This window comes from Mobula hypostoma, chromosome 6, assembly GCF_963921235.1.
Source record: "Mobula hypostoma chromosome 6, sMobHyp1.1, whole genome shotgun sequence".
Classification (NCBI taxonomy): Eukaryota; Metazoa; Chordata; class Chondrichthyes; order Myliobatiformes; family Myliobatidae; genus Mobula; species Mobula hypostoma.
The window spans coordinates 86,422,253-86,445,889 of NC_086102.1; the positions used below are offsets into that span (position 1 = coordinate 86,422,253).

At 44.6% G+C, this 23,637-nt stretch overlaps 1 protein-coding gene across 1 annotated transcript in view; it reads right to left on the reverse strand.

Annotated features, from left to right (window-relative positions):
- itm2ba (integral membrane protein 2Ba) overlaps window positions 1-20,768 on the reverse strand; it is a 29,606-nt gene extending 8,838 nt beyond the window's left edge. Inside the window, exons 1-4 of the mRNA XM_063051136.1 lie at window positions 20,582-20,768; window positions 16,539-16,673; window positions 7,025-7,234; window positions 6,612-6,722 (exon numbers count right to left, since the gene is read on the reverse strand). Of these exons, the coding sequence (XP_062907206.1) occupies window positions 6,612-6,722; window positions 7,025-7,234; window positions 16,539-16,673; window positions 20,582-20,668 (543 nt within the window). The 5' untranslated portion in view covers window positions 20,669-20,768. The remainder of the gene's footprint in view (window positions 1-6,611; window positions 6,723-7,024; window positions 7,235-16,538; window positions 16,674-20,581) is intronic.
- Window positions 20,769-23,637: the final 2,869 nt, after the last annotated feature.

Here is a 23,637-nt window from a genome sequence, read left to right on the forward strand (position 1 = left end):
CCAATTGGTATGTAATGTGTGTGGTATATTAGTTTTAACTCCCTGCTCTGATATGAGATTCTTGATGAGGTAAGAAAGTTATAGTTTTTATGATATTCTGTAATTCTCCAAGTATTGTAGATAGAAATCCTTCATGCCCCTTTTTCTGATATTCAATGTGTATCACTGGTGGCAGCTTCCCAAATCTATTACCTCACACTTGCCTGGATTACATTCCATTTGCCACATTGCAGACCATCTATATCTTCCTGCAGTCTATTGTCTTCCAACCTATTGACAATCATACAGCTAATATTTTGTATCTGCATTCCCTACAAGTTTTGCTAAAACATCCTGATCATTTAACATTGCCAAGGACATTGTTTTCATAACACCCTTATCACACAAGAGCTTCAAAAACCCTGCACTGCTGCCACAATGTTGTTGAATTCAATTGCTACGTGAACTTTCACATTTTCATCATGTTGAATGTAATGAACAGCTTTATTATAATCCCTGAACTACAAACACAACCCCAAATTCCCCAAAGCAAAAAGACTTGCACTTTCCCTACTTCTCTTAAATCTGTGCCTTTCTAAATGGATTACAGCATTCCACAGAACGGACGTCAATAATTTGACCATTAAAGTAGCCTGCAAATACCCTTCTTCTAAACAATGGTAAAACATAAGCAGGTCTCCAATCTTTCACCAAAATATGCAGCTGAGGATTGAAAAGGGCCTTCTACACACTTGCCTCTAAATCTATGCCCAATATTTTATCTTCCTTCAATAGATAATAAATTCTGATTCTTTTCCTGTCCAATATTTTATTCATCCTTAACATGGAATTATCAACTCTAGATTTGGTAATCTGCCGATTCCTGCTAGCAATCCTATTGTGAAAGTGCTATCAAAAGCTTCAGGAAGCACAAATACATGACAACAGTGGTTGTCAACATCTATCCTGCTAAAATTTGTCATCAGTTCCCATTTCTCAAAACTACCAACTCAACCTAGCCGTTATTTGTACCTCGTTGTAGTTCAAAATTAAATTCCATTATTTTCCATTCAGCTAAGGTCAACTAGTCTACTTTCCCAGTCTTCTTTCTTTATTCAATAGCTATGTTGAAATTCCACTTTGCATTTGGCTGGGACCATTCCAGAATCTAGGAAACTGTAAGATCATAACCAATGCAACCATCTTCAAAAACTTTGAAACAGCTATTCAGGCCCACAAGATTATTGTTCATGAATGTCTGCCTTTAAAGATGTACATTTTCTCCAAGTGCCATTCCTCCTGGCCAATCGTTATATACACATCACAAATGTGACCTTTTCTTATCTGTAGCCATGCAAAATAATATCCAAATAAAAAGCAATATACATCAAAGTTGCTGGTGAACGCAGCAGGCCAGGCAGCATCTATAGGAAGAGGCGCAGTCGACGTTTCAGGCCGAGACCCTTCGTCAGGACTAACTGAAGGAAGAGTGAGTAAGGGAGCACAGGCACAAAAAAAATTGCCAGTTTCTGCAAAACAACAAATTTACTCCTACTACGATGTACCGCTTCCATCCCACCACCTCCTGAAATTCTCTTTGCATCATCTGATCACTACTCTATTTACTTAGTCTCCCCTGTACTTTACTACTTGCTATGTCTTTTTAATCTTCAAACCTCCTCTCGTTTTATCAGAAAGACTCATTAAAATATAATCTAATTGGATTTGAGATGAGAATGAAAAAAAATTGATTTTCCTAAAAGTAGTTGAGGACAAAACGAAGGGAGAAATTCCCATCAATCCACCTCAAATGATATCATCCACCTATTCTAGGGACCATTTATTATGGTTAATCTACCAATCTGCACTTCCTTGGGACACAAGAGAAAACTAATACTCAAGAGAAACGCAAACAACAGGAATTCTGCAGATGCTGGAAATTCAAGCAACATACATCAAAGTTGCTGGTGAACGCAGCAGGCCAAGCAGCATCTATAGGAAGAGGCGCAGTCGACGTTTCAGGCCGAGACCCTTCGTCAGGACTAACTGAAGGAAGAGTGAGTAAGGGATTTGAAAGTTGGAGGGGGAGGGGGAGATGCAAAATGATAGGAGAAGACAGGAGGGGGAGGGATAGAGCCGAGAGCTGGACAGGTGATAGGCAAAAGGGGATACGAGAGGATCATGGGACAGGAGGTCCGGGAAGAAAGACGGGGGGGGGGGTGACCCAGAGGATGGGCAAGAGGTATATTCAGAGGGACAGAGGGAGAAAAAGGAGAGTGAGAGAAAGAATGTGTGCATAAAAATGAGTAACAGCTGGGGTACGAGGGGGAGGTGGGGCCTAGCGGAAGTTAGAGAAGTCAATGTTCATGCCATCAGGTTGGAGGCTACCCAGACGGAATATAAGGTGTTGTTCCTCCAACCTGAGTGTGGCTTCATCTTTACAGTAGAGGAGGCCGTGGATAGACATGTCAGAATGGGAATGGGATGTGGAATTAAAATGTGTGGCCACTGGGAGATCCTGCTTTCTCTGGCGGACAGAGCGTAGATGTTCAGCAAAGCGGTCTCCCAGTCTGCGTCGGGTCTCACCAATATATAAAAGGCCACATCGGGAGCACCGGACGCAGTATATCACCCCAGTCGACTCACAGGTGAAGTGATGCCTCACCTGGAAGGACTGTTTGGGGCCCTGAATGGTGGTAAGGGAGGAAGTGTAAGGGCATGTGTAGCACTTGTTCCGCTTACACGGATAAGTGCCAGGAGGGAGATCAGTGGGGAGGGATGGGGGGGACGAATGGACAAGGGAGTTGTGTAGGGAGCGATCCCTGCGGAATGCAGAGAGGGGGGGGAGGGAAAGATGTGCTTAGTGGTTGGATCCCGTTGGAGGTGGCGGAAGTTACGGAGAATAATATGTTGGACCCGGAGGCTGGTGGGGTGAGGACCAGGGGAACCCTATTCCTAGTGGGGTGGTGGGAGGATGGAGTGAGAGCAGATGTACGTGAAATGGAGGAGATGCGTTTAAGAGCAGAGTTGATAGTGGAGGAAGGGAAGCCCCTTTATTTAAAAAATGAAGACATCTCCCTCGTCCTAGAATGAAAAGCCTCATCCTGAGAGCAGATGCGGCGGAGACGGAGGAATTGCGAGAAGGGGATGGCGTTTTTGCAAGAGACAGGGTGAGAAGAGGAATAGTCCAGATAGCTGTGAGAGTCAGTAGGCTTATAGTAGACATCAGTGGATAAGCTGTCTCCAGAGACAGAGACAGAAAGATCTAGAAAGGGGAGGGAGGTGTCGGAAATAGACCAGGTAAACTTGAGGGCAGGGTGAAAGTTGGAGGCAAAGTTAATAAAGTCAACAAGTTCTGCATGCGTGCAGGAAGCAGCGCCAATGCAGTCGTCGATATAGCGAAGGAAAAGTGGGAGACAGATACCAGAATAGGCACGGAACATAGATTGTTCCACAAACCCAACAAAAAGGCAGGCATAGCTAGGACCCATACGGGTGCCCATAGCTACACCTTTAGTTTGGAGGAAATGGGAGGAGCAAAAGGAGAAATTATTAAGAGTAAGGACTAATTCCGCTAGACGGAGCAGAGTGGTGGTAGAGGGGAACTGATTAGGTCTGGAATCCAAAAAGAAGCGTAGAGCTTTGAGACCTTCCTGATGGGGGATGGAAGTATATAGGGACTGGACATCCATGGTGAAAATAAAGCGGTGGGGGCCAGGGAACTTAAAATCATCGAAAAGTTTTAGAGCGTGAGAAGTGTCACGAACATAGGTCGGAAGGGATTGAACAAGGGGTGATAAAACAGTGTCGAGGTATGCAGAAACGAGTTCGGTGGGGCAGGAGCAAGCTGAGACAATAGGTCGGCCAGGACAGGCAGGTTTGTGGATCTTGGGTAGGAGGTAGAAACGGGAAGTGCGGGGTGTGGGAACTATAAGGTTGGTAGCAATGGATGGGACATCCCCTGAGCGGATAAAGTCGTTGATAGTGTGGGAGACAATGGCCTGGTGCTCCTTGGTGGGGTCATGATCGAGGGGTAAATAAGAGGAGGTATCCGCGAGTTGTCGCTGTGCCTCGGCAAGGTAGAGGTCAGTACGCCAGACTACAACAGCACCCCCTTTATCAGCGGGTTTAATAATAAGGTTAGGATTAGTGCGGAGGGAGTGGAGAGCAGAGCGTTCCGAAGGAGTGAGGTTGGAATGGGGACAAGGTGCGGTGAAGTCGAGACGGTTGATGTCCCGTCGGCAGTTGGCAATAAAGAGATCCAGAGCAGGCAGAAGACCAGAGCGGGGTGTCCATGAAGAAGAGGAGGGTTGAAGACGGGAGAAGGGGTCATCGGTGGGGGTGGAAGAGTCCTTGCCGAAGAAGTAGGCTCGGAGACGGAGGTCCTAGCTATGCCTGCCTTTTTGTTGGGTTTGTGGAACAATCTATGTTCCGTGCCTATTCTGGTATCTGTCCCCCACTTTTCCTTCGCTATATCGACGACTGCATTGGCGCTGCTTCCTGCACGCATGAAGAACTCGTTGACTTTATTAACTTTGCCTCCAACTTTCACCCTGCCCTCAAGTTTACCTGGTCTATTTCCGACACCTCCCTCCCCTTTCTAGATCTTTCTGTCTCTGTCTCTGGAGACAGCTTATCCACTGATGTCTACTATAAGCCTACTGACTCTCACAGCTATCTGGACTATTCCTCTTCTCACCCTGTCTCTTGCAAAAACGCCATCTCCTTCTCGCAATTCCTCCGTCTCCGCCGCATCTGCTCTCAGGATGAGGCTTTTCATTCTAGGACGAGGGAGATGTCTTCATTTTTTAAAGAAAGGGGCTTCCCTTCCTCCACTATCAACTCTGCTCTTAAACGCATCTCCTCCATTTCACGTACATCTGCTCTCACTCCATCCTCCCACCACCCCACTAGGAATAGGGTTCCCCTGGTCCTCACCTACCACTCCACCAGCCTCCGGGTCCAACATATTATTCTCCGTAACTTCCGCCACCTCCAACGGGATCCAACCACTAAGCACATCTTTCCCTCCCCCCCTCTCTCTGCATTCCGCAGGGATCGCTCCCTACACAACTCCCTTGTCCATTCGTCCCCCCCATCCCTCCCCACTGATCTCCCTCCTGGCACTTATCCGTGTAAGCGGAACAAGTGCTACACATGCCCTTACACTTCCTCCCTTACCACCATTCAGAGCCCCAAACAGTCCTTCCAGGTGAGGCATCACTTCACCTGTGAGTCGACTGGGGTGATATACTGCGTCCGGTGCTCCCGATGTGGCCTTTTATATATTGGTGAGACCCGACGCAGACTGGGAGATCGCTTTGCTGAACATCTACGCTCTGTCCGCCAGAGAAAGCAGGATCTCCCAGTGGCCACACATTTTAATTCCACATCCCATTCCCATTCTGACATGTCTATCCACGGCCTCCTCTACTGTAAAGATGAAGCCACACTCAGGTTGGAGGAACAACACCTTATATTCCGTCTGGGTAGCCTCCAACCTGATGGCATGAACATTGACTTCTCTAACTTCCGCTAGGCCCCACCTCCCCCTCGTACCCCAGCTGTTACTCATTTTTATGCACACATTCTTTCTCTCACTCTCCTTTTTCTCCCTCTGTCCCTCTGAATATACCTCTTGCCCATCCTCTGGGTCACCCCCCCCCCGTCTTTCTTCCCGGACCTCCTGTCCCATGATCCTCTCGTATCCCCTTTTGCCTATCACCTGTCCAGCTCTCGGCTCTATCCCGCCCCCTCCTGTCTTCTCCTATCATTTTGCATCTCCCCCTCCCCCTCCAACTTTCAAATCCCTTACTCACTCTTCCTTCAGTTAGTCCTGACGAAGGGTCTCGGCCTGAAACGTCGACTGCGCCTCTTCCTATAGATGCTGCTTGGCCTGCTGCGTTCACCAGCAACTTTGATGTATGTTACTCAAGAGAAACTCAAGGTTACATTGGAGAAGTGCACTTAAAATTGATATAGTACAGTTTAATTACTATCAACTCTCTAAAAACTTGTTTTCCTTGTCCAGTAGAAATTAAACTAATGTCTTCAAACAATACAAAGTTCCTCCTTTGTTTCCTTCTGTCAAACTGAGACACTGACTATCTAGACATCAAATTCCCTTTGCTTCATCCGACCACTACTACCCTATCCTAATCTTCTCTGGTTCTTTACTTCCATAGTCTGGCTTTTCTTCAAAACTCTGTTTATCAAAAATGCTTTAAAACAAATTAACCAAATTGCAATTGAGTTGAGTAAAAGCTAAGTCCAATAAATATTGGGGAGCAAAGGAAGTAGAAAAAAAAATTAAAAATTGGTCCACATTTTCTTATGACAGGAACTTTTGTTGCTCAGTGTCTATGCCAGTTTAAGGGCTAGACACTCCAACTCTACCTTAAATACAATGAAATTCAATGTTTTTTTCTAAGCCACATTAAACAGAGAGCAGGCTCAAAATCTAACTCTCCTACCATGCCAAATTCAAGAAATCAGGAGGTTGGATTATGCTTTCTAAACAAACACTTTCAATTTCCATCTGAAACAATTAACTAAACAATCGTTAAGTTCAATTGTGCCATAAAAAGGTCAGAACCAGAAAGTTAATTGCACTAACGTTAAAATGTACGTACCTTGATGTTGATTAGCAATTCAGACAAATTGCGTGGTGGCATAACAATGGATGAATTTAGTGGAATGACATAGCATTTATTCAAACCCAAGTCCAGATATGCCGTCAAACCCTAGGAATGAAAAAAAATATACATACTTAATACTCAGCCCAATTTCAAATGTTTCCTAATATTCAAATACTGTATGTTGACTTAACCCACCCTTTTTTGAAAAGCAACTAGTTGGTTGATTCCCAAATAATAACATCCTGTCTGTCACAATTACACTTTCAATAAAAAGGCTCAAATTGCACAAAAAAGTTTCACCTTGGAATACAGATTTTAAATATTTGATTGAAAACACTCAAGAATGACAAAAGACATTTTAAAAATATTAAATGTAATTAAATGCACATGTAGCAATTAAAGCATACCCTATGGAAATCATGAACAATATCTGCAGGGTCACCATCAGCAAACTCTGGGACAAGAACATTGATCAGTTCAACTCCATCATTTTCCAAAATTCGAATATTTTCTTCAATTGATTGGTATGGAGCTACTTGTGAATCAGCACCAATTTCAGGGACAATGTAGTCTTTAGGATCACTGTACTTGAGACCACAAAAGAAAACTTCACCTTCCTGGAACAAAAGAAAATGCAAAACATCAATGATATTTCTATTAAAACTGTGGGACCAATTTCTGCAAAGTTTAACTATTTAAAGAGAACCCCAATTCAAGCTGAAGCAATGTTTCAGTTAAGTAAACCAGCAAGAAAATTTCAGTAAATCAGTTCTTATTACCAAGTCCTCAATTGTGCAAAACAAAGAAGACAAATTAATTGTAGTAGAAGAGATACAGGATGCAAGACCAAATTAAAGATTTTCTCCAGAAATTCTAGCCTTCATCCTCAGCGCAATTCTTAATAGAGTTTTAAATCTCAGATTGATACAAGTTCCATTAAATTACTGCTAATCTGATATCTAAACCGAAGATTTCCCATCAAAACTAGACCAAGCTGGTTTGGAAGAGGAGGATAAATAATCCCTGTGCCGCCGAGATTTCCATTAACTTAGAATGGTAGCGTAGCGGTTAGCGCAATGCTACAGCAACTTGGGGCAGAGTTTATATCCCAGCGTCTTTTCTTCTGCAACGAGTCTCTGTATGACCTCCCCATGGCACGCGTAGGTTTGATCTGGGTCCCTCAGTTTCCTCCCATTGTCCAAAGACATTTTGGGTAGGTTAATTGTTCATGGTAGAGTATCCCATGAATAGTTTAGGGTTAAATTGGAGTTGTCAGGGGTTGCTGAGTGGTATAGCTCAAAGGGCCGAAAGGACGTAGTTCACATTGTATCTCTAAATTAAAAAATAAAACCAACCTTTCACAACTATTTCACTATAATCCAAAATATTTTATAAGTAAGGAAATGCCCTTTGAAGGAAATGCACTAGCCTATCAAAAATAGCACGTTTCTGAAAGTAAGTGTACAAATGTTTTCTCGGTGATATTATGAGCGAAAATATTCAGATGACTCCACAAAACAACTCTTTTTGTCATAAATACTATCTTGGGAATTTAAGTCCACTTGAGGGACCAGACTGGCCTTGATTTAACCTCACATCCAAAAGGTGTTATAGCTCAAATGTAGATTTCCTTCATGCTGTAGTCCAGGGTTTCTCAACCAAGGTTCTGAGAGAGATCATGATTTAAAACAAAAATTGCTTTTTGAACTTCGTGCGATGCTATCACTCACAGTGGTGGGCAGTGACTGAGCAAGCCCATTAGCAATCTCACTAGAGGTCCCTCAGCCCAGTATGGCAGTGCACAGTAGGACTGCGGTCACTTGGTTGAATCCACTCTCAGTTTTTGACCTGAGATAGGGAAGGACAGTAGGCTGATAATTGGTGAGTGTGGTATTGCATGGAGTGGAGGACAGTAGGCCGACTAGTACGAAGTGTGTTTTCCGAGCATTATATGGACTCACCCATTTTTAAAGTTTATTAACCCTCGTATTTTACAGACATATCTGACAGTCCAATGTGGCGATATTGGAATTACAATCTTTTGAGTCATTTCACTGCACCAGTGCAATAGCAGACACAAAAATTCCGTCTTTACCATGAAAGCTACGTAACGATGGGTTTTACATGGACTGGTGATCCAAGTTGTCCTATTCCAACGTGCCTAGTCTGGCAAACAACTTACAAATAAATCACAGACACATAAAAGTGCTGATTATTTTAAATGGCTATTGGAATCTCAAAACAAACAGTAAAGCTTTTGTTAATGAAGTCACAGTCAGTAAAAGGATCCAAGAAGCAAGTTATTTACGTAGCAGAACTCATTACCCAGAAAAATGAAGTCACACAGTTGGTGAGAACCTAATAACGCCAGCATGTAAAATTATCGTGGGTAAAATGCTAGGATAAGATGCAGTACGAGAAATTGAAAAGGTTTCACACTCAATGATGATAGCTGGTTCTTCGGTTGCGAAGATCAGGAGGGAAGAAGCGTCCTTAGGAGCGACGAAGCGTCCTTAGGAGCGACAGCATGATCATTGGTGACTGTAGAGACCAATTCTGGATCTGCAGACTCTGAAGTAGTAGGGACATGGGAGTATTAAGGCACTTGGGTAGTAGGATCCTTCCTGCATATCCACTTCTCTTCAGCAGTCGCTCTTCTGGATTCCTCAAAATTTCTGGCTGCCTTGTAGATCAATATTCTCCAGCGGTCTCTGTCACATGCCAGGTGCTGCCACTCATTGACCTTATTATTTGCCTGAGAGCGCTGCTGCATAAGTTGGTCTTTGTACCTTTTGCACAGGGCACCACGATCTCTTGCCATGAGAATTCTCAATAGAATAATTTTGGTAACCTGGAGTTGTCCTTGTGGAGCTGCTAAAGTGGCTTCAATGCTTGAAAGTTGAGCCTTCTCCAGGATCTTGTTGTTGGAGACACGATCCTGCCAACTGATACCCATGATGGAGTGGAGGCAGCGCTGATGGAAGTGCTCGAGCAATCGGATTTGCTTGTGTTCCGTACCCCGTAACTGGGTTGCCAAAGTTTTATTAAAGAAGTAACACAGTATTCTAATCGTAAGGATATAAATGCAACAAGTTAGCAATAATAAAACACACATGTACGCAGAACTAGGGTAATAGGATCAACCAAGCTCTATTGCAGTGTAGGGGTAAAATGATCAGTCTCAAGTGACGCAGAGTTCAGTTCAGCTTAGTACAGTTCGCAGTAATTGCTGTCGTGCAGTTGGAGAGAGAGAGAAAATGCAAATTTTGATTCAAACAGACCTTTGATGTTCTTCGCAGTTAGCTTTCGGGCGAACCCTTTTATGTCTTCTGTGGTCACCGACTGTGACCCCTCCGTTCCGGATACGACTGTTCTTCCGCGGTGAACCTAGCACCCAGGCAAGGGCGGACACACACACCAGGTTCCTGCCGATCGTCTCTTTTCACCCTGTCAGTCTATGGTCAGTTTCCTCGAACCAGACCTCCAACTTCCACCAACTTGTGGGGGCACACCGCTCTTCCAGGGTCTCGTTATCTCGTGGTGTCTGTTGTGCCTTAGCGAACCTGTTCTTTTTATCCCCCTGCTGGGGTATCGCCTGTCCAACAAACTTCAAACAGTTCAGGTTCAAAGCAACCAGTCTGTCAATATTCTGATATGTGTTTCTTTCTCGTTAATCTCTCTCTTCTCTCTTATTAGCATTTTGAATGTTTCTCCATTGTCTCACTTATCTCTCTCATCAGCATCAATCTTCTGATAACTTGGTTTTTCGTCACACTTGCGATACAAGACCCGGATTTCGGAGCCGTACAGATAGATACTTTATTGGAAATTACAGTGTCACAGTGGCATTACAAGTATACAGATATACAAATATTGGAAGAGACATAGCAGTGCTATTTTGAAGGCAGCCCTGTACACCCAGATTTTTGTAGACAGATGCAGCTGGTGGATCTTCCACACATTTCTGAAGGTGCCTGAAGGCATTGCTAGCTCTGGCAGGTCAATGGTCAATGTCCCTTACTACCATAGCAGCACTGGAGATGACGCTGCCCAGGTAGGTGAACTGCTCAACCGTGGTGAGAGGGTGGTCGTCAATGATCTGAGCTGGGATGTAAACGCCATGAGAGGGTTTCTGATGGAGAATCATTGTTTCCTTCAGACTGACCGTTAACCTGTAAGCCCTTGCAGCCTTGGCAAACTGTGACTGCAGCCTGTAGCGCATCCTCTGTGTGCATGAGGGGAGCACAGTCATCCACATATAGCAGCTCAAGAATGGGCTCTTGCATGGTTTTTGTTCGGGCAAGAAGGCAGCCACTCTCAAACAGTACGATAAGTCGACATATTGATGACATGTCATATGATGCTGAAGAGGTTTTGTGTGATAAACTGAAAAACAGCTTCTCTATCCAGGTTAATGAGTCAACAGATTTCACCAATAAATGTCACGTTGTAGCATTTGTAAGTGATGGTGAAACTCAAGAAAACTTTTTCTGTTGCCAAGAGCCATCCAAAACAAGCAAAGGTCAAGATATATTTAATGTTCTGTCTTCATCTCCAGGAAAAGTGAACTCGAACTTTTTCCCTTGGAGCGACAGAGGATGAGAGGTGACCTGATAGAGGTGTACAAGATAATGAGAGGCATTGGTCATGTGGATAGTCAGAGGCTTTTTCGCAGGGCTGAAATGGCTAGCACGAGAGGGCACAGTTTTAAAGTGCTTGGAAACAGTTACAGAGGAGATGTCAGGGGTAAGTGGTGGTGTTGATTTTTAAAAAAAAAACACGCAGAGTGGCGAGTGTGTGGAATGCCCTGCCGGCAACGGTGGTGGAGGCGGATATGATGGGGTCTTTTAAAAGACTCCTGGACAGGTACATGGAGCTCAGAAAAATAGAGAGCTATGGGTAACCCTAGGTAGTTTCTACGGTAAGGACATGTTCAACACAGCTTTGTGGGCCGAAGGGCCTGTATTGTGCTGTAGGTTTTCTATGTTTCTATGTTTTCTAACAAAAGGTCTGTCTTGGATGAACTGTGTTGCCATCTGTACTGATGGTGCCCCAGCAATGGTTGGATCCATGAGAGGTTTCATTTCTCTTGTTAAAAAAAAGGAAATCCTGATTTGGTCACAACACTGCTTTCTTCACAGAGCGGTGCTGATGTCAAAAACTCTTTGAGAAGCAATTTTAAAAAGTTTTGGATGCTGCTACAAATTTGGTTAGCTTTTTTTTTTAAAAACAAAGACTAGTTCACTTGAGTACGTCTAAAAAAACTGTCAGGAAGAAGTACAGAAGCCTGAAGGCATACACTCAGCTATTCAGGAACAGCTTCTTCCCCTCCGCCATCTGATTTCTAAATGGACACTGAACCCATAAACATTACCTCACGATTTTTTTTTTTTGCACAACTTATTTTGACCAAATTCTGGAGGCAACGGTGCAGGGAGGGGTCGATAGGAAGCTACAATCATTGTCAGCATCGCAGCTGAACGGTTCGGAGAAGAGGAGAAGCAAGGCTCCAAAACACTTTACTCGAAGAACCAAAGAGCGTTCAGGATCCACAACATCAGGCAGGAGATGAAAACGTTGAAGTCCCAATACAACGAGACAAGAGAAGAGGAGCGCATTGGCTTGGCCCAGCTGATGTGCATACTATGAAAGAAGATCAGGGTCCTCCGCCGGGCAGAGTGGCATCGGAGGTGGCGTCGCGAAAGGGCCCAAAAACGTGCTGCCTTTATTGCCAACCCTTTCAAGTTCGCCAAGGAGCTGCTGGGGGAGAAGCACAGTGAGAAACTGGCATGTTCGCAAGAAGACATAGAACAACATCTGAAGAAGATATATAATGATTCTGAAAGAGAACAGGAGTTGGGAGAGCGTAACATCCTAAATGACCCACCTGAACCAGATGTGCAGTTTGACATGTCAGAGCTGCAGCTAAAGGAAGTCAGAGAGGTCATCCGCAAAGCAAGGACAAGCTCAGCTCCAGGACCAAGGAGCACCTCATACAAAGTGTACAAGAACTGCCCCAAACTCCTGCTACGGCTGTGGAAGATCCTGAGAACCTTTTGGAGAAGGGGGAAAATCCCAGAACAGTGAAGTGTGGCTGAAGGGGTGTGGATCCCGAAGGAGGAAAATGCCACCCAGATAGATCAGCTTCACATCATCTCCCTGCTGTGTGTTGAGGCGAAGATCTTCTTCAGTGCAGCTTCTAACTGGCTGTGCACCTACCTAGCAAAGAACACCTATATTGATACATCAGTCCAGAAGGGTGGCACTACAGGGATGTTGGGCTGTCTGGAGCATATCCGTGTGGTGACACAGCTCATCAGGGAGGCCAGAGAGAACAAGGGCAACCTGTTAATGTTGTGGCTCGACCTGGCAAATGCATACGGCTCCATTCCGCACAAGCTGGTGCAGCTCACACTGACCAAGTATCACGTCCCCAGCAGAATCAGATCTTATCGCTGATTATTACAGCAACTTCAGGATGAGGGTCTCTTCAGGAGCAATTACATCAACCTGGCACAAGGCGGAGATTGGCATCATCACAGGGTGCACTATCTCAGTGACACTGTTCTCCCTAGCCATGAACGTGCTCACTAAGTCTGCTGAACCAGAGTGCAGAGGGCTCAGAATGAATTCCGCTCAACAGCAACCACCTATCAGGACATTCATGGATGACCTCACAGTCACCACAGAATCAGTCCCAGGCTGCTGGTGGATTCTGCAGGGGCTCAAAAAGCTGGTGGAGTGGGTCTGGATGCGTTTCAAACCAGCCAAATCAAGATCGATGATGCTGAGGGAAGGGAAGGTGAAGAACAAGTTCCGGTTCAGCATCGCAGGCACAGCCATCCCAACCACAGAAAAGCCAGTCAAGAGCTTAGGCAAGGTTTTTGACAGCTCTTTAAGGGACACGACATCCATTCAGGCGACCTGCACGGAGTTGGATGGCTGGCTGAAATCTGTGGACAAGTCTGGCCTACCTGGGAAGTTTAAAGCCTGGGTGCATCAGCATGGCATTCTTCCCAGAATCCTGTGGACCCTCCTCATCTACGCAGTTCCGATCTCGACCAGAGAGGAGGGTTAGCAACCGCCTCAGGATATGGTTGGGGCTGCCAAAAAGCCTGAGCAGCATCGCACTCTATGGACACCACAACAAACTGCAACTCCCCTTCAAATCCTTGGAGGAAGAATTCAAGGTAACAAGAGCCAGAGAAGTGGTACAGTATAGGGACTCAAGTGACCCGAAGGTGGCTAGAGCAGGGATCCAAGTGAGAACTGGCAGGAAGTGGAGGGCAGAGGAAGCTGTTCAGGAAGCAGAGGCGAGGCTGCGTCACAGGAGGCTGGTGGGAGTGGTCACATGAGGCCAAGCTGGGCTAGGATCCTTTCCAACTCCCAAATGGACACCAGAGGGAAGGAAAGGCACCGTCTAGTTCAGGAGGAGGTGAGAGCAGCAGTAGAGGAGATGAGAACCTGCAAGGCGATGCGAATGAAGGAACAGGCAGCTTGGACAAGATGGGAGAATGCGGTTGAGAGGAAAGCGACCTGGGCTGAGCTTTGGAAAGCCGAACCACACCGCATCCAATTTCTCATCCAGGCAGTGTACAATGTGCTTCCAAGCCCATCAAACCTGCACACATGGGGCAAGGCAGAGTCATCTGCATGCCCACTGTGCTCCAAGCGAGGAACCCTGGAGCACATCCTCAGCGGCTGTGCAAGGACACTTGGTGAGGGACAGTACTGATGGAGGCATGATCAGGTCCTGAAGACCATCACTGAAGCCATTAGCGCAGCAGTTGAGTGGGCGAAGCAGTCCCGACCCTCCAAGAGCTAACTGAGTTACGCAAGATACAAAGAAACATTTGAGAAACATGGTGCTCCTGTGCTTCAGTTATCCACTGAAACACAATTTTCCTTGCAATTTAATATTTTTAAAAGATCCAGTTTTGTTTCTTCCAAATACCAATAAATGTAGAATCATAGTCTATGCAGAACCGGAACCTCACTTCTTCAATTTCCATTTCCATACCCCTTTTTTCTTTATCCTTCTTAGCACTTAAACAATTGCCTTTTCAAAGTTATCAATGATTCTCTAGCAAGCAACACAGTCCAGATCTTGCCATTCATTCCACAAAGCATTTTGATTATTTGCAAAAGACATCAAGTCTATGACAACACACACAAAACACTGGAGGAACTCAGCAAGTCAGCCAGCATCTATGAAAAACAGTAAACAGTTGATGTTTCTGGCTGAGACCCTTCTTCATGACTGAAGAGGAAGGGGGAAGATGCCAGAGTGAAAAGGTGGGGAAGAGGAAAAAGGCTAGCTGGAAGATGATAAGTGAAGCCAGGTGAGTGGGAAAGTCAAGGGCTGGTGAAGAAAGAATCTGGTAGGAGAGGAGAGTGGACCATAGAAAAAGAAAGTTAAGGAGGAGGAGAGCCAGGGAGAAGTAACAAGTAAGTGAGAAGAAGTTAAAAAGTCAGAGTGGGGAAATAGAAGGGGGGTGGCGAGGAGGAAATTGTTTACAGGAGAAAAATCAATATTCATGCCATCAGGTTGGAGGGTACCCAGACAGAATATAAAGCGTTGCTTCTCCACCCTGAGGGTGCCTTCAACTTGGCACAAGAGAGGGCCATAGATCGACACATCTGAACTGAAATGGGAATTGGAATTAAAATATCTGCCCAATGGAAAGTCCAGCTTGTGGCGGATTGTGTTGAGGTGCTCAACGAAACAGTCTCCCAATTTATGACGGGTATCAACAGTGTAGAGGAAGCCACATTGGCAGCACCAGATACAACAGTCAACCCCAGCAGATTTGCAGGTGAAGTGCTGCCTCACCTGGAAGAAACTGTTTGGGACCCTGAATGGAGGAGAGGGAAGAGGTGAATGGGCAGGTCTATGACCTCTGGTTGTTGATTATCCCATGTAAAATTTTCTATATAATCTAAAATAATAGAAAACACTATAAATACTCAAGTCGAACCACAGCTGTGGGAACAGAAATAGAGACCTTTTTTTCAGGTCCAAGTCTCTTCATCAGAGCTGAAGAGACAATAAAAGAAGTTTGCAAAACTGCAGGAAGGATGGGGAGAGGGCCATGTCTCTGATAGGGTGAAACCAAGTTGACCATGGAGATAAACTGTAATCAAAATTATCTGAGAATGAATTGAATAAAGGCAGTTGGAAGACAAAAACAGCCAAGAGAACCAAAGAAAGAAAAAGAATGTGCAAGTAGTGAAATCTAAACCAGGCATGTCTTCCAATGTCAGAGAAACGAAAAACACACTTGAGTTAATATTACACATGGATGATTGATTTCAAAATTACCAAAAGCTGATCAAAAAAAATCAAGTCATCCTAAGTGGCAGAACTGAATGTTGAGTCCAGAAGTCTGCACAAGATGCCCAGATGGGTACTGGGGTGATGTTGCTCAAGCTGCACTGGGCCTGTGACAACAGAAAGAATTAAAGCAGCAGGCAATACAAAGCTGAGTGCAGGACTCCTGCAAAGCTGTCACCTGATGTTCCTTTGATTCTCCTCCATTGATGCAGCCTGACCCCTAGATATTTCCTGCACAATCTGTTTTTAACATCTCAATATGCTTTTTCTTAAATTATTTGCAGCTTCCTCATGTTGCCCACCAAACTCTTGTCACACATTTCTCAGGGTTGGCGATCTACTACACAATCACAAAAAAGAGCTGAACTGCTTAACATTGAAATAACCTGCTCCAACTTGCAAAACATTCTATAATTTGCACAACAAAAAAATTGTTTGGGCAGTATAGCTCCTCATTTGTCTTAGTTTATCCAACTAGAAAAAAAAACTCTGCTCTGTAATTACCACACAAAAATAATTGAGCACCCAGCAAAAACAGTAACAATTAAAAAGTCATACAGATCAATAACCAAATGTTATTTTCCTACCTGCACGATAAAATATCGGTAGAGATATGCACCACCAACCACCACACCCGACAGCATAAGAGCTAGTCCCAGGCACATACACCAACACCAGACACGTGATTGGTGTCTAAATGGCACAACCTCCTCCTCTGGCTCCTGTATAAAAGAAGAAGTTATCTTAATGCCAAAGATCACCAAACATAAATTGCTTTAAGTCTAATAAACCAAATTTCAGTTGCCTTGATCCAACCGTCATACTAATGCAAAGATATTTACAACTAAAAATCAGTTTTTTTTTAAAAACACACAATTTCAGTGTAGTCTTTATTAGTATGCTTTACCCAGTTAACCCATGATGCTCATGGGGAAAACGCCATTTTGTAATGCAGGAATGATGAACCAAGAGCTAACTCAGCTATACAGTTTTCCACAGTAAATATGATTCTCACAACTGAATTATAACATTAGTCAAGCTTCCACATCACTATGGACAGGAAGCACAAAATAGTTGTGCTCTAATGTTATCACCATACTTCAGGCTCAAAAAACTGGAGCACCACCCATTAGTAGAAGCTAAGGAGTTTCCGCTTCAGAAGGTCTTAATTCTCAAATGGTAAATTCTACTGTACAATCCTTTAATTGTGCAAAGATATGAGGATGGAGAGAGGGGAGTGGGACAATTTTTGAAACATCAACATCCTTGACTTTAAGATATATGGCATACAAACAGCCTCCTTAGGTGGATATAATGTTCATAAGTAAGTAGAATGTTGGTCTTTTCAACTCAAGCAGACATTACATCTGTGTCCGACATTGAGCTGTAAAGGTGCTATTCCACAGGACAGCCATTTGCACTTTGGAAAACATGCCAATATTCCACCAAGCTCACATGTAAATCTTCAGTTAACATCATGCTCAACAATATAGATAAAGAATAAGGGTTTAGGAAAATAATGTAATTGAAGTGATAATAGTAAACTAAAATTTAATGAGTATTTAAGGGACAGGAATAAATTCGTACAGCTAGATTAGTTTAGAGAGTGCTACAGCCACAGATCAAGTTAAAAGATAATTTTGAAGGATATGAGGATCCTTATTGTTTGGTCAGGAAAGATTAAATATGTTTGCAGTTTATGCAGCTTGGAAAAACAACATGGAAGATGAGGGAGTGGGGAGGATTTGAGAAAGGAAATCAGGCAAATAGAGGAAAACAGAGGAAAAGGCCTGGAGATGAAAAAGCACACTCAAAAGTTTACTAATCTCAGAGAGAAAAAGCGGAAGTAAATAAGGATGCTAGTGGCTCCTTCCTCACCTTTACCCCCATCATAAAGAATATTCCCTTCATTCCAAAACACAACAGGCTCATCATTTATCCTGTCTCCTGTACCCTTCAAACATTCCCAGTTTTCTGAATTTTCCCTTTACAATCTTAGTACAACTAAATTCAAAAAAATGATTTTATACAATGTTTCTTTAAACAACTCAAAACTGTATTGTCCTTAAACTATGAATTTTTCATTATCTATTTAGATTTTTTAAATCTATTTAGATAATGCATTATTCAAAATATTCCTTGTTAAAATGAGTCACAGTTTATCCCTTTTACAATACAGGTAGATTTATTATACAATGGGAAGCTGGTGTTATGTAACCACATCATTCTTAACCACAAACTCCTAAATACAAACCACATTTTATACCCAGTCAGTACACTTTCTTTACAGTAGTGAAACATCACTCTGTAGTTAGAATCAGCATAGTTCAATATTTCTACTGGAAGAGGAAGAGGTTTCAGAAAATGAAGTTAACATCTTAGCACACTGATAACAAGAACTTAACAAATCTTCCTTTTGTGATGAAAGATGCAAACTTAAAATCTATCCATCCATTCAGTCCTTTGACTGTAGTGCACAGTGCCTGCAGTCTGTACTCTTACAGCTTGTTCATACTCTGATTGCCTCTTGCAAACTTACAACCTCCATTTCCTAGAAGGACAGTAACAGGAACATGACCATTTTGAAAGCTCTTCGAATATCACATTATAAAGTCACGGGCAAACTTCTGAAAGTTCCACACCCAAAGGCAGTGTGGGACCGCACCTTTTTAAGATTAATCTCTTAAGACAATCTTAAACAAGTAATGAACTTTGAGCTTTGACAAATCATACCAGCAGTCCAATGCAAAGCAACATTTTGCAAGATACACTTCTGGAAGCACGTGTAGAGAAAAAAAGTACAGATTGGAAAGTTGCTTTATAATTCCTGGTGCCCCTCCCCCTTAAGTCATTATTTACTGGCATGCCTAATTTTAAAAAAACTGAAAATCACCCACAAATTTAAAATATTTGGAAGAAACAAGCTACATCTCACTGGATTAGCCTTCAGGAGAATTAAGTAGAACATAGGAGAATACGACAAAAGTGAAACGAATTATGATTTTCAAGACCAAGTCCACAAATTAAATGGGTTGAGACTTTTTTTTGGGAAATAACTCAAACGTCTGTAAAAAAAAAACTACAAACGCTCAATTGTTAGAATTGGGAAAAGATCTACTTAAGATAGGTTAGAATGCCAAACGTTATCAAAGGGAAAGAAGACCTGCACAAGGATAAATATATGCTAACTGAAAGGAGACTGCTTGGCCCAACTGCCAAATCCTTTCTTTCCCACTCCCCCGCTCCACTTCCCACAGATGCTGCTCAACCCACTGAGTCTTCCAGATTCCAGCATCTACAGCCTCTTGTGTCTCCAGTTGGGTTTTATGTCTTGTAATACACAGATTATGGTAAAGAATTGTGTGGTACAAGGAGGTGGCAGTTAAGGCAGGACTTCTTGACTTGTACATGGAGCAAGTTGAGGTTAAAAATTGTGCAAAATAAATTTAAAATATCAGGATGTGAATTACATTAAGTATTTGGAGACCATGGTTGTCACGTTTGAATGATAAGTGTAATGTGTGGTTTGTAACTGGTGCTTTCTGCCAGTCTGTATTAACGTCCCTGTTTAATTCATATTCTGCAATATTAATGCCAAAATAAGCTCTTTTTAAAATTTTCCATGCCTTTGTCTACTTTGGTGTGATCTTGAGTTGATCAGTTCTGTTGTTGGCAGCTTTATGGGGGAGAGGGGCAATGAAAATGCATAACATTTGTATTTCCTAATGTTGTAGAAGTCCGTTTGGCCCATCAAGTTGTATGCTGGCTCTTGAAACAATCCTATTGACCTACTTGTATGTGGTCATTAACCCTATACATTCTCCTGCCATTCAAATGTTAGTGGCAATTAACTGGAGATGATTAACCTATTTAGTATACATGGAAGGTAATGACCACTCGGGAATTCTACACCTTCAGGGGAAGAATGTTCACAATTCACGCAGTCGGCATGGGGAGTTTCGAAATCAAAACCTTATCAAATTTTCTTCTTCTCTCTCCCCCCCCCAACTCCATGATGGCTAACCACAGTTCCTCCAACCAATTGGAGGTTGCTTAAAATCCAAACGTTTGTTAATGCTTCTTCTCCCTAGCTGCTCTTCCCCTCACAGTGCTGAGGAATAGGGAGGACTTGTGCATGAGACAAGGAATCGCAGAACAGACTAGTTTCCGACGCAAAAGCAGAACAATTACCGAAAGGACCCTGAACATCGCTTCTGGTAAAGAACAACAGAACGCCCACTGCAAAGTCCAGCCGTTCGGGAGCCAACAGGGGAGTCGGGAGTGGACTGTGGACGCCGGAGTTTCCCGACTCCAGCTTCCACAGTGACGACGCTGCTTCTTGCAGGAGGGGGGCAGGGAAGCAGTCCGCTCTGACAAGGAGGGCGGCCTCTTAGACCGGCAGCCATTTTACAGGCGCCGCTACCGTCGCGGCCAGAAGTCTGTACTCTTCCACCCTACCTTCTGAGGGCCGAACACCACCCGCAACCCACGGGGGGAGGCGGGGGCAGGGAAGGCAGGTCGATCTACACCGAGATCACCCGCCGCAAGCACGGACGGGTGAAAGCGTCCGGAAGAGACTTTGACGCTCGCCTCACAAAGGAGACCACCTCGAAACAGCGAGCTCACCCACCTTCTCGGGGATGATCAGCGTCTCGTTGTTCTCATCCTTCTTGGGCGCCTTCTGGCCGAGCGCGGAGTTGAAGGCCACTTTCACCATGGTGGGACTCGCGACCGCTTTAATTCCGTCCCGCCGACCGCCTCACTCGCTCGCTCGCTGGCTCCTGGAACGCGCGTGACGCAGTTCCCAAATAAACCCGACACTCGGCTGCCCGAGATCGCGTCGCGTCGCGTCGCCCCGCCCCGGCCCTCGCGAATCTCTCCACCACCCGCCGGACTCGCAACGCCTTTAACGCGGCGGAAAAAAATATTCCTGAGCACTTCAGACAAGCGTTGACCTGCACGCCTGTCTGGAGATACCGCATCAGATCACATACACTTGGGATGGAGGTAGAAACCCGTCTCGACCTTAAAGAGAGGGGAAAAAATTAGAATTGGTGGTTGTCAGGAATAAGATACAGCCCTTACTCTAGGGTAACTGAATTGAGGGTACTTTAGGAGATCACCCCATTTCCTGTACCATTCAGAGCTATGGACGCTGAAATTCAAGTTTTTGAAGTTTAAGAAACTAGCGAGAACAAGGGTTGCCCCCCCCCCCCACAAGATCAGGGGGTCCCGAGTACTGGGTGTCCGTGGGAGCGAGAGGCACAAGAGCCTCCGCTAGTCTGGAGTTCGGGATCCTGACATAGGCAATTCCTAGGGTATGCCAAAGGCCAGTCGGAAGTCTAGAAGTCGAAGCCTGGAAGCCCTGGTCTACTGGGCTGAAAAACCGCTGGGGATGTCGGAAGCCCGTTATCTGCGAGCCCACAAGTCCACCGAACGCCGCAGGACTGCTCTAGGGTTGGACTGGGTGGGAGGGTGGAGTGGGAACAACACACACATAATGCTGAAGGAACTCGGCAGGCCAGGCAACATTCCGGGCTGAAACGTCGACTGTACTCTTTTCGGAGAGGCTGCCTGGCCGCTGAGCATTTTGTGTGTTGCCCAGATTTACAGCATCTGCAGATTTTCTCATGCTTGTGGGAGATCATCTTTGAAGTGTATTGTTAATGGCTGGGATCACCCGTCTGTGTCCACTGCCCAGAAGAAGGCAATGGCAAATCACTTCAAAAGAAGAAAATTCATAAACGCAAACACGAGGAAATCTGCAGATGCTGGAAATTCAAGCAACACACATCAAAGTTGCTGGTGAACGCAGCAGGCCAGGCAGCATCTGCAGGAAGAAGTACAGTCGACGTTTTGGGGCGAGACCCTTTGTCAGGACTAACTGAAAGAAGAGCTAGTAAGAGTCATGGAGGGACCGTGATCGCCATCATCACAGGACACAGCCCATAATAAAGGGATGAATGATGTCATTGATAACCTGATTCTGATTCCCATGGTCATTCCAAGAGCCAGAACTGACCTTCAGTGAATGGCACCTAAAGAACTGGTGGAACACCAACTGAGAAGTACAGTGCCAAGCAGATAAAACAGTTTGCTTGACTCGTACCCAATCCACCTCACTAAACATGCATCACCTCCATCACTGGGGCACAATGGCTGCAGTGCATTACCATGTATAAAATGCACTTTATTAGTTCTCCTAGGATCCAAATTTCTGACTTCTTCCAATAAGAACAAGCACAATAGGAAGTTAAACGCAAACAACAGGAATTCTGCAGATGCTGGAAATTCAAGCAACACACATCAAAGTTGCTGGTGAACGCAGCAGGCCAGGCAGCATCTCTAGGAAGAGGTGCAGTCGACGTTTCAGGCCGAGACCCCAATCTAGGGCATATGGCTTAGCTAGTTTAAGTGCAGCTAGACCTCCTAGTTCATGTTGTTTTTCAATTTTTAGCCCATCCAGAATTTCAGCTGCTACTTACATTATTGGGATTCTGCCAGCATCTTCCTTAGTTAAGAATGATAAAGGTACTCCTGCTTGAGTACTGTTGGGGGTGGGGAATGGCCTACCTGACGGAAGCAACAGTGGCCGCACCTCTGGCACAGAGTCTGGCCCTGTGGCTCAGAAAGGTAGGGAAAGGAAGAGGATGGCAGCAGTGATAGGGGATTCTATAGTTAGGAGGTCAGACAGGCGATTCTGTGGACACAGGAAAGAAGCGCGAATGGTAGTTTGCCTCCCAGGTACCAGGGTCCAGGATGTTTCTGATCACGTCCATGATATCCTGAAGAGGGAAGGAGAACAGCCTGAGGTCGTGGTATGTATTGGTACCAACGACATAGGTAGGAAAGGGGAGGAGGTCCTGAAAGCAGACTACAGGGAGTTAGGAAGGAAGTTGAGAAGCAGGACCACAAAGGTAGTAATCTCGGGATTACTGCCAGTGCCACATGGCAGTGAGTATGGGAATAGAGTGAGATGGAGGATGAATGTGTGGCTGACGGATTGGAGCAGGGGGCAGGGATTCAGATTTCTGGATCATTGGGACCTCTTTTGAGGCAGGTGTGACCTGTACAAAAACGATGGTTTGCACTTGAATCTGAAGGGGACCAATATCGTGGCGGGGAGATTTGCTAAGGCTATTGGGGAGAGTTTAAACTAGAGTTGTTGGGGAGTGGGATCCAAACTGAAAAGATGGAGGAAGAGGTGGTTGACTCACAAATAGAGAAAGCTTGGAGACAGTGTGAGAGGGAGGATAGGCAGGTGATAGAGAAGGGACGTGCTCAGACTGATGGTTTGAGATGTGTCTATTTTAATGCAAGGAGTATTATGAGCAAAGCGGATGATCTTACAGCGTGGATCAGTACTTGGAGCTATGATGATGTGGCCATTACAGAGACTTGGACGGCTCAGGGGCAGGAATGCCAGGCTTCAAGTGCTAGACTTTAGAAGTTTCAGAAGGGACAGGGAGGGAGGCAAAAGAGGTGGGGACGTGGCACTGTTGATCAGAGATAGTGTCACGGCTGCAGAAAAGGAGAAGACATGGAGGGATTGTCTATGGAGTCTCTGTGGGTGGAAGTTAGGAACAGGGAGAGGTCAATAACTACTGGGTGTTTTTTATAGACCACCCAATAGTAATAGGGACATCGAGGAGCAAATAGGGAGACAGATTCTGGAAAGGGATCATA